At 41.9% G+C, this 11493-nt stretch overlaps 1 protein-coding gene across 1 annotated transcript; it reads left to right on the top strand.

The window, feature by feature from the left end:
- The first annotated feature begins 7182 nt into the window (after positions 1 to 7182).
- On the top strand, positions 7183 to 11181 carry LOC121304866 (zinc finger protein 239-like). The gene is made up of 2 exons (XM_041236278.1): positions 7183 to 7280; positions 8363 to 11181. Exons 1-2 carry the CDS (start codon positions 7183 to 7185, stop codon positions 9153 to 9155), a joined length of 891 nt encoding a protein of 296 aa, XP_041092212.1. The 3' UTR covers positions 9156 to 11181.
- The last annotated feature ends 312 nt before the right edge of the window (positions 11182 to 11493 follow it).

Here is an 11493-nt window from a genome sequence, read left to right as displayed (position 1 = left end):
AGAATAACTAAAACAGAGGTCAGAGAACCACTGGCAAACTCAGACCACAACATGGTCTCATTTGAAGTGTTTTTTAAATCCCCAAAAGTAAAGACTAAAGCTAAGGTTTACAATTTTAGAAAAGCAAACTATGAAGGTATGAAACAGAGACTAACAGAAGTAGATTGGAGTAAAATAGAGAAAACACCCACAGAAGAAGGATGGTTGTTCTTCAAAAACGTAGTACTAGAGGCGCAAAACAATTATATCCCTAAAGTAGACAAATCTAAATGTAAAACTAAATTGCCAAAATGGTTTAATAGATCAATTAAAAAAAATATTCAGCGAAAAAAGGCACTTTACAGAGCATTAAAAAAGGACCAAAAAGAAAGTACACAGAAAGAGTACACAGAACTGCAAATGCAAGTCAAAAAGGAAGTTAGAAAGGCCAAGAGAGAAATAGAAATGAACATTGCTAAGGGAGCTAAAACCAATTCCAAAATGTTTTTCCAATATTACAACAGCAAGAGAACATTCAAAGAGGAGATTAAATGTTTAAGAGATACAAATGGCAAAATCGTAGAGGAAGAAAAAAAAAATAGCAAATATATTAAATGATTACTTTTCACAAGTTTTTACAAAGGAAGATACTGACAACATGCCCCACATGTCATCCAGTTCCTATCCAGTTTTAAATAACTTTAGCATAACTGAGGCAGAAGTGTTAAAGGGACTAGGAGCTCTTAAAATAAACAAATCCCCTGGGCCGGATGAGATCCTCCCAGTAGTACTCAAAGAAATGAAAGAAGTAATTTACAAACCGCTAACCAAGATCATGCAGCAGTCTCTTGACACAGGGGTGGTACCGACAGACTGGAAAATTGCAAACGTAATACCGATCCACAAAAAGGGAAACAAAACTGAACCAGGTAACTACAGACCAGTAAGCCTGACTTCTATTATATGCAAACTTATGGAAACTATAATAAGATCCAAAATGGAAAATTACCTATATGGTAACAGAGTACTGGGAGACAGTCAACATGGTTTTAGGAAAGGGAGATCGTGCCTAACTAACTTGCTTGATTTTTTTTGAGGATGCAACATCGATAATGGATAATTGCAAAGCATATGACATGGTTTATTTAGATTTCCAGAAAGCTTTTGACAAAGTCCCGCACAAAAGATTAATTCTCAAACTGAACGCAGTTGGGATTCAAGGAAACGCATGTACATGGATTAGGGAGTGGTTAACATGTAGAAAACAGAAAGTACTGATTAGAGGAAAAACCTCAGAATGGAGTGTGGTAACCAGCGGTGTACCACAGGGATCAGTATTAGGTCCTCTGCTATTCCTAATCTACATTAATGATTTAGATTCTGGTATAGTAAGCAAACTTGTTAAATTTGCAGACGACACAAAAGTAGGAGGAGTGGCAAACACTGTTGCAGCAGCAAAGGTCATTCAAAATGATCTAGACAAGATTCAGAACTGGGCAGATACATGGCAAATGACATTTAATAGAGAAAAGTGTAAGGTACTGCACGCAGGAAATAAAAATGTACATTATAAATATCATATGGGAGATATTGAAATTGGAGAAGGAATCTATGAAAAAGACCTAGGAGTTTTTGTTGACTCAGAAATGTCTTCATCTAGGCAATGTGGGGAAGCTATAAAAAAGGCTAACAAGATACTCGGATACATTGTGAAAAGTGTTGAATTTAAATCAAGGGAAGTAATGTTAAAACTGTACAATGCACTTGTAAGACCTCATCTTGAATATTGTGTGCAGTTCTGGTCACCTCGCTATAAAAAAGATATTGCTGCTCTAGAAAGAGTGCAAAGAAGAGCGACCAGAATTATTCCGGGCTTAAAAGGCATGTCATATGCAGACAGGCTAAAAGAATTGAATCTGTTCAGTCTTGAACAAAGAAGACTACGTGGCGACCTAATTCAAGCATTCAAAATTCTAAAAGGAATTGACAGTGTCGACGCAAGGGACTTTTTCAGCCTGAAAAAAGAAACAAGGACCAGGGGTCACAAATGGAGTTTAGAAAAAGGGGCATTCAGAACAGAAAATAGGAGACACTTTTTTACACAGAGAATTGTGAGGGTCTGGAATCAACTCCCCAGTAATGTTGTTGAAGCTGACACCCTGGGATCCTTCAAGAAGCTGCTTGATGAGATTTTGGGATCAATAAGCTACTAACAACCAAACGAGCAAGATGGGCCGAATGGCCTCCTCTCGTTTGTAAACTTTCTTATGTTCTTATGTTCTTAACTGCGTTGTTCTGCTGTGCTGTCGGCTCCTCCCCTCGCCCGTGTCTCAAAACGGCGCTGAATTTGAATCAGCTGCTCCGAGTTTCAGCTTGTTTGTTATCAGAAAAACACACGCGGCTGTTTGACTTTGAGCTGCTGCTGTGTTTCCCCAATGTCCTCTGTTTTCTGATTAAAGCAATTCAAGATGCAATTTCTCCTTTCTGCTTCGAAACTGCTCTGTACTTTTCCACGCCTGTACTTCTCCCACTCGCTGTCGCTTCCACTCGCTGTCGCTGGGAAGACTGCCTCGTTTAACTGCCTGACCAACCGCTGCTCTAGTTACACAAGATTGTACTAATGTGATTAATAACGTTGGTAGGATTATACAGCTACTCCTGTGTTTAAAAAATCGTTTTTTTAACCATGTTCTTTCACTTGTGACTACTGACAGTAATATTGCACCGATTCTGACATTAAAACTCAATAAATCACAGTGAGACGAACATTTTTTAAAATAAGAAATTTAAAAAGTTTATTATTTTATTTAATTATTACTCTTTCAAATCCACTCTGTTACCATTTCCAATATATATATAGAAAGTCTACACCCCCTTGAACTTTTTTCACATTTTGTTGTGTCAGTGTCTCAGAGCTTCATGCATTTAAACGAGGATTTTTTTTCCACTTATCTAGAAAAAAAATGATATATTAAAAATACAAAACTGAAAGATCATAATTGGATAAGTCTCCACCCCCTGTTAATACTTGGTGGAAGCACCTTTGGCAGCAATTACAGCTGTTGGGATAGGTTTCTACCAACTTTGCACACCTAGATTTGGCAATATTTGACCATTCTTCATTACAAAGCTGTTCAAACTCTGTTCCTTGGAGCATTGATGGACAGCAATCTTGAAGTCATGGCACAAATTTTCGCTTGGATTTAGGTCAGGGCTCTGACTAGGCCACTCAAGGACATTTACCTTTTTGTTCCTTAGCCACTCTAGTGTAGCTTTGGCTGTGTGCTTTGGGTCGTCGTCATGCTGAAAGGTGAACTTCCATCCTAGTTTCAGCTTTCTTGCAGAGGGCAGCAGGTTTTTCTCATGGACTTCTCTGTACTTGGCTTGATTAATTTTCCCTTTCTATCCTGACAAGTTCCCCAACCTCTGCTGATGAGAAACATCCCAATAACATGATGCTGCCACCACCATGCTTCACAGTAGGGATGTTGTTCTTTGGGTGATGCACTGTGTTGGATTTGTGCCAAACAAAGCGTTTTGCATTTCAGCCAAAAAGTTTAATTTTCGTCAGTCCACAAAACTTTTTGCCACATGGCTACATAATCTCCTGAGTGTTTTTTTTTTTGTATACTTCAAACAGGATTTAAGGTTGGCTTTTTTGAGTAATGGCTTCCTTCTTTCCACCTTACCTATATTGTTGTCACATGCACACTTTGACCAGTCTTGGCCATAAAAGCCTGTAGCTCTTGCAAAGTTGCCATTGGCCTCTTGGTAACTTCTCTGATCAGTCTTCTTCTTGCTCAGTCATCCAGTTTGGAGGGACGGCCTGATCTAGGCAGGGTCTTGGTGGTGCCATACACCTTCCTCTTCTTAATAATCGTCTTGACCATGCTCCAAGGGATATTCAAAGCCTTTGATATTTTTTTTTAATACCCATTCCCTGATCTGTGCCTTTCAACAACTTTGTCCCGGAGTTCTTTTGAAAGCACCTTGGTGCTCGTGGTTGAGTCTTTGGTTTGAAATGCACTACCCAGCAGAGGGAACCTACAGGAACTGCTGTATTTATCCTGAAATCATGTGAATCACTACAATTTAACACAGGTGGAGGCCACTTAACTTGGCGTGTGATTTTGAAGGTGATTGGTTACACCTGACCTAATTTAGGATTGCTATTACAAGGGGGGTGGACACTTATCCAACTAAGTTATTTCAGTTTTTAGTTTTAGTTTTTCTACAAATTTGTAGAATATTTTTTTCACTTGGAAGTTATGGGGTAGGATGTGTAGATAAATGGGGAAAAAAAACTATTTTAATGCATTTTAATTCCAGGCTGTAAGGTAACAAAAGTTGAACATTTTGAAAGGGGGTGTGGACTTTTTATAGGCACTATATATATATATATATATGGAAGCGACAGCGAGTGGGAGAAGTACAGCGTGGAAAATAAATATCATATGGGAGATATTGAAATTGGAGAAGGAATCTATGAAAAAGACCTAGGAGTTTTTGTTGACTCAGAAATGTCTTCATCTAGGCAATGTGGGGAAGCTATAAAAAAGGCTAACAAGATACTCGGATACATTGTGAAAAGTGTTGAATTTAAATCAAGGGAAGTAATGTTAAAACTGTACAATGCACTTGTAAGACCTCATCTTGAATATTGTGTGCAGTTCTGGTCACCTCGCTATAAAAAAGATATTGCTGCTCTAGAAAGAGTGCAAAGAAGAGCGACCAGAATTATTCCGGGCTTAAAAGGCATGTCATATGCAGACAGGCTAAAAGAATTGAATCTGTTCAGTCTTGAACAAAGAAGACTACGTGGCGACCTAATTCAAGCATTCAAAATTCTAAAAGGTATTGACAGTGTCGACCCAAGGGACTTTTTCAGCCTGAAAAAAGAAACAAGGACCAGGGGTCACAAATGGAGTTTAGAAAAAGGGGCATTCAGAACAGAAAATAGGAGACACTTTTTTACACAGAGAATTGTGAGGGTCTGGAATCAACTCCCCAGTAATGTTGTTGAAGCTGACACCCTGGGATCCTTCAAGAAGCTGCTTGATGAGATTTTGGGATCAATAAGCTACTAACAACCAAACGAGCAAGATGGGCCGAATGGCCTCCTCTCGTTTGTAAACTTTCTTATGTTCTTATGTTCTTATATATATATATATACAGGTAGTGCAAAAAATAAAATGGAAACACCAATGTAAAGTCACTTAATAGGCCGTTGGGCCACCACGTGGGGCCAGTACGGCCTGTATGCACTGTCCCTTTTGTGCTGCAAGTCATTAGATCCTTTTGCATGGAAGGCCTCGGCCATCTGGGTGCAACCAGCAAAACCTGTGCTCTCCCCACCCTGATCCTCTCTAGAGTCAGGGATAATAGCGGTAGCGGAGGGAACGCATACAAGAGCCCCTGTAGCCAGGGGTGAGCTAGCGCCTCTACTCCCAGGGGGCCCCCGTCTCTCTCAATAGAAGGCAATGAGTGGACTAGGTTGTGGCGAAGAGGTCTACTTGTGCAGTACGAAACCTCTCCCAAATCTATTTCACCACCTGAGGGTGCAGTCTCCATTCTGAGCTGTCTGGAGCACCTCTGGACAGGAAGTCTGATGCCTTGTTGTCCACACCGGGGAAGTGAACCGCCTGATAGAACGCAAGTTTCTGTGCATCCAGGAAAGGAGTATGTGTGCTGCGTAGTGAAAGCCCAGCGAGCGCAGGACTCCTTGGTGATTTTATGTAGGCTACCACCGTAGTGTTGTCCATCCGGACCAGCACATGTTTGTGCGCTAACTGCTGGTGAAAATGATAACGCCACGGCTACTGCTTGCCCCTTCCACTGACCTATTACCCCTCCCATTCCAGACCACTCCCCAGCCCAGGCTGGAGGTGTCCATAGTGACAACTTCCCTTTTGTGAGCCACCACTCCAGTGTCTTCCGGCATTGTCTGGACACTTCGCACCAGCCGGTATCGATTGTGGACTGGGTGCACCTTGATCGTATTTACCCAGGCTTGAAGCGGGCGCATTCTCAGCAGCCCTAGGAGGATTCTCGAGGCAGCTGCCGTTAGCCCCAACAACCTTTGAAATATTCTGACCTCTAGAAGAGCATCCTCTCTGAATTGGGAGAGTGTGACTTCCAATGACCGAATCCTGTCTTCCGACATTGAGGCAAGCATGCTCACAGAGCTCAGTTTGATCCCCAAGAACACTGTGGACTGAGACGGTACATAGTTGCTCTTCTGTTGATGTATGGAGAGCCTTAATTTCATCACATGATCTATGACCTGTCTGGTGTGTGCTTTGGAACGTGCGCAAACCAGCCAATCGTCCAGATAGTTCAGGATCCGAATACTCCGCAGTCTGAGTGGAGCCAGTTCTGCATCCATGCACTTTGAAAATGTGCGGGGCGCCAGCGAGAGGCCAAACAGCAGCACACAGAATTTGTTTTTTGTGGCCTTGAAAGGCGAAGCACAGATATTTTCTGTGCGTAGGACGGATTGGGACATGGAATTAGGCATCTTGCAGGTCGATCGATGTGATCCAGTCTCCCGGCTGGACGAACTAGAGGATACGCTGTGCGGTCAACATGTTGAACTTCCTTTGTTTTGAGGAACATGTTGAGGACCCTGAGGTCCAAAATAGGTCTGAAACCGCTGTTCCTCTTGGGCACCAGGAAGTACCTGGAGTAAAAGCCGCTGAGGGCATCGCTTGGGTTTACCAAGCGCACAACGTTCTTCTGTTGAAGACTGGCGATCTCCTGTTGAAGGAGTATCGCGCACGCTGGTTCGACGGTGGTAAGGAGCACACCCTTGAAGGGTGGCGGGCCGAAGCGGAATTGCAGAGCGTAACCATGTCTCATAGTCGATAGCACCCAGGATGCGTGCCTGATGCCTGACCTAACTCCCCCATTAAGTCAGTCAATGCCCCCGTCACCATCTGGAGCTTTCCTGCGTTCGTCTCTGTTGCCCGTTCCTGCACCCTCGCCACTAGCTGCGACTGGTAAAGCACCAGTATGGCCATTGCATTTGCTGCTTGGACTGATAACACTGCTGACACATATGCTTTTTTGACCATGGCGTCAGTAGTCCTGCATGGCTTGGATGGGCAAGTAAGGTCTTTGTCCCCTCTGGTGAAGGTGGATCCTTGCACCAACACCGTGACCGTGTCCCCGATAGGAGGGAACGTGCCTAGGCCTGCTTCTTGCATGGAGAGCGGGAGAGCGGGAGTCGGGGAGCTGGGGCTGTCCGGTGGTAGGGGGCAGTCTACCCTGAGACTTCAGCAGGGTCTCCTGCATGGTCTCTGGTGAAGGTGGATCCTTGCACCAACATCTAGGAGGATTCTCGAGGCAGCTGTCCGGTGGTAGGGGGCAGTCTACCCTGAGACTTCAGCAGGGTCTCTTGTATGGTCTGCTGGGCCCTCACTGTCTCTGCGAGTTCCTGAAAACGCCACTCGTGTTTTAAGCGGAAGGGTTAAAAGCAGCAAGAGGTGGTGCGTCTCTTCCAAATCGAGGCAGATCATTTCACAACTATGGGGCTCTGAAGCTGAATGCTCTGCCACCTGCCTTCTTTCTCTATGTCTATGGATTACTTTTCATGGGTAAGAAAATAAATGGGGGTTATTGTTTACATTTACATATAAGACTAGTTTCAGACTGATGTGTAAATATAGACAATAGACACAGCTGTTTCTTTAAATGTCCGATATGCACGTTCTCAATGCTCCGCTCCATTTTTGATGATAAAATGAAATCTTAATTGGCACGGAACAACAACCTTGAAGTAGAAACACACAAGTGACACAAAGGACAGGCTTGCTGTTGATTTAAACACTTCCGCCTCTGTGTTTTGGGAGGGGGCTGTCTTCACACAAGGGGTGGTTGTTATGATGTCATCGGGCACGCGCTGCAGTTCAGGGGCTATGCGCGTGCATACGGAGCCAAAGCCAGCCTAGGACTGTGTAAACAGGGGCTCAAATGATAAGAATCTTTGAATCTGAGAGAGCCTAAGCCAGTTCAGGTTCGAGTTGCAAGTGTAAACACACCAATAGAGAACAGATCATAATACTTCATTTCATTTTCTGTTTTCAGGACTGCCTTATCCAGGTGAAAGCCAAGGAACAAAGATGGAGTCTGTTTACATTAAACAGGAGGAGGTTCTGGAATTGGTACCTATCTGCATTAAACAGGAGATGCCTGAACTGGAGCCTGTCCACAATAAAGAAGAGACTGAACTGGAGCCTGTCCACATTAAAGAGGAGACTGAACTGGAGCCTGTCCACATTAAACAAGAGACTGAACTGGAGCCTGTCCACATTAAAGAAGAAGAGACTGATCTGGAGCCTGTCCACATTAAAGAGGAAGAGACTGAACTGGAGCCTGTCCACATTAAAGAGGAAGAGACTGATCTGGAGCCTGTCCACATTAAAGAAGAGGCTGAACTGGAGCCTGTCCACATTAAAGAAATAGCGATTTACCCAGAGCCTGTCCACACAAAAGAGGAGTCTATTGACTTGTTTAAGGATTCAAAAAACATACGCCGTACGAAGATAGCACATCAATGTACTGAATGTGGAAAGAGCTTCAGTAAGTTAGGAAACCTAAAAACACACCAGCGAATTCACACTGGAGAGAAGCCATATCACTGTTCTAAATGTGGGAAGAGCTTCAGTAAGTTAGGAAGCCTAAAAAGACACCAGCGAATTCACACTGGAGAGAGGCCATATCACTGTTCTGAATGTGGCAAAAGCTTCATTGAGACAGGAAGCCTAAAAACGCATCAGCGAATTCACACTGGAGAGAAGCCGTATCTCTGTAATGAATGTGGGGTGAGCTTCACTGTGTCAAGAAGTCTAAAAACCCACCAGCGAATTCACACTGGAGAGAAGCCGTATCATTGTACCGAGTGTGGGGAGAGCTTCAGTCAGTTAGGAAGCCTAAAATCACACCAGCGAATTCACACTGGAGAGAAGCCATATCACTGTTCTGAATGTGGGGAGAGTTTCAGTCAGTTAGGCAACCTAAAAGCACACCAGCGAATTCACACTGGAGAAAAGCCTTATCACTGTTCTGAATGTGGAAATAGCTTCAGACAGTCAAATACCCTAAAAAGACACCAGCAAATACACTGGAGCCAGTCTCCCTCCCTCCCAGTACCACACGTCTCTATAATGCTTGTTTAAATGTGTGGAGAGCTGGCTGATTTTCACTCTCACTCTCTCATATAAAGGGGTCCCCAGGAGTGAGAGCCAGCCTGAATCCAAGACACTGGGATTCAGCTCCACTCCTGCCCCTGAATTGGAAATGAATCTCACTCATCCTACTGTGAGGATTTAGGACAGAATTACAGGTCATTCTACTGAGAAGGGACACATTGGAAGTATATGCCAAGCTTTTTATGTGAACACTTACATGTGTGATACCAAGCTAAACACATTAAACAAAGCTGCCAATATACATTTTTAAAATGCAATTGGAGCTGTATATGGCATTACTGTACCAATGTTAGTGTGTACAGTATATGATACAGACATGAATTGTTTAAAATTAACTAAAACTAAGAATATCTTCATGGGTGTGGCAGCAATGTGTGCTTCATCTAACTAGAGTGGACTCTAAGGTGTTGCACCAGTGCAGACAAAAGCAGAAAGCAGTCTTGTGTTTTTAATTCTTTGTTTTACTTCAAGTGGTGCAAACTTTGCGCTGGAGAAAATGCTGTTTTGGGTTTGAATGAATGAATCTGTTTTAAATACTGAGAAATCCTGTATACTGGAGCCCTGCTCCAGTGCAGTGGGATTGAAATGCAATTCCTATCATTATTTTAATGGGTAGATTGCTATGTGCAATTATCATGACAGCCCCGCAATAGCAGAGCTGTATAAATATACTGTAAAACATGAAAGGGTTGCAAGCAAACATTTCTCGGATTTTGCAAACCATACTTGCTGCAACATTCCCATTAGTACTACATTCATAGTTTTGTACTGTTTGTGAATAATTGATTCACAAACAGTATGAACAATCTGTTTTACAGTAACAAAGCTGGACTCGCCATTAGCTTTTTTAAATCCTTTTGGGCAAACTATGGCCTGTTTTCTTGTATTTTGTATCAGTATGCTGTTACTAGTGACAATACAGTACCTCCTAAGGCAAGCTTAACTATTTAGAAAGGATTTCATTGAGTTTCAGTTCCTGTAAGTTTTCCAGTATCTCTGTATATAAAGGGTGGGTGAGAAATTTGTAGTTGTAATTGAACGTATTTGTAAAATGACATTTCACATCTGAAACTGTGAGACTTCAGATGCTGTGATGTTAAGTTTGTCTTGCCCTGTCCTTCCTTCCTCTTAACATTCTCTAGATCTGCTTCAGAGGACTAGATATTAGTAACAGAGGGGTTGTAAAGATTTCCATTGCAGAATAGTTTAGATTACCTGCTGTGCTGACCTGCCAGTCTGGTATCAACAAACAGAGCTGATTCTTACATTTTAATTAAGAATAATACACAATTTTCTTCATGTAAAGGGTTAAGAAGTGTGACACCTGGTGGATATGAGGTGCCATTACTCTCTCCCATGAAATTAATTGTTGCATTTAAGTGAATAGAAATTCCTAATTTCCTTATTCTAAAAGTGAATTGAAAAACAAACCTTTGAGGGTATACTATTAACTTGTTTAACAATGTGAGGGTTTTAGATTTACTGAAACTACTAGATTGAAATGTAGCAAGTAAAACAACTGAAAAATTGGTTTTAGAATTATTTTAATAACTAATCTTGCTGATGATGTTTGAGCTGTTTAAGTAGGCGTCCAAGTAAAATGTAAATGCGTTTTAATAATAATAAATAATAAAAAATAGTTATTAAATGATTTTACTAAATCTACTGCATAACATATTTAACATGCTTGTAATGTTTAGTTATGTTTAGTTAGGAGAAAGAAACTGTTTTTTTTTTATCCTTCTATGATCAATATAACTGAAGGTAGAACATAATTAAGTTTTGTTCTATAAATGTTCAATATCTCTGCATGGAGGATGCCAAGCTGCCTGTGTTAATGATGCACTTTGCTTGTGTAAAGGTAAACATAATTTACTTCATCAAACTGATTTTGGTCAGGGGTTAGCTTCCTATTTTACCTGGAAATGATTGGATCACCAAAGTAAACTCTTCTTTGGGCGATATATTTAAATAAAAACAAGCGTGAACTTGTTCTCTTTGTCTTGGATTTGGACGTCTCTCCCAATGAAGTAACCGCTGAGCTGTTGCTTAAATGCAGCTCTATTTAGAAGCAGTGTAGTTATAATAATAATCTTTATATAGCACCTTTCATAGACAAGGGTGTGTGAACTGTGCATCAGCTGCAGAGTCACTTACAACAGCATCTCACCTGAAAGATGGAGCACAAGGAGGTTAAGTGACTTGCTCAGGGTCACACAGAGTGAGTCAGTGGCTGAGCTGGGATTTGAACCGGGGACCTCCTGGTTACAAGCTTGTTTCTTTAACCACTGGACCACACAGCCTC

This window comes from Polyodon spathula, chromosome 40 (genome assembly GCF_017654505.1).
Source record: "Polyodon spathula isolate WHYD16114869_AA chromosome 40, ASM1765450v1, whole genome shotgun sequence".
In the NCBI taxonomy this organism is placed as follows: domain Eukaryota; kingdom Metazoa; phylum Chordata; class Actinopteri; order Acipenseriformes; family Polyodontidae; genus Polyodon; species Polyodon spathula.
The sequence above is the reverse complement of the archived record's forward strand: the minus strand, read 5'-3'. Positions and strand labels throughout refer to the sequence as shown.

Bases quoted from the DNA above. Each gene is read 5' to 3' on its own strand.
- LOC121304866 (XM_041236278.1), top strand. From the start codon at position 7,183: ATGGAGAGCGGGAGAGCGGGAGTCGGGGAGCTGGGGCTGTCCGGTGGT. The intron at 7,281-8,362 runs GTGAAGGTGGAT...GCCTGTCCACAT, and splicing joins GGTCTCCTGCATGGTCTCTG to TAAAGAGGAAGAGACTGATC.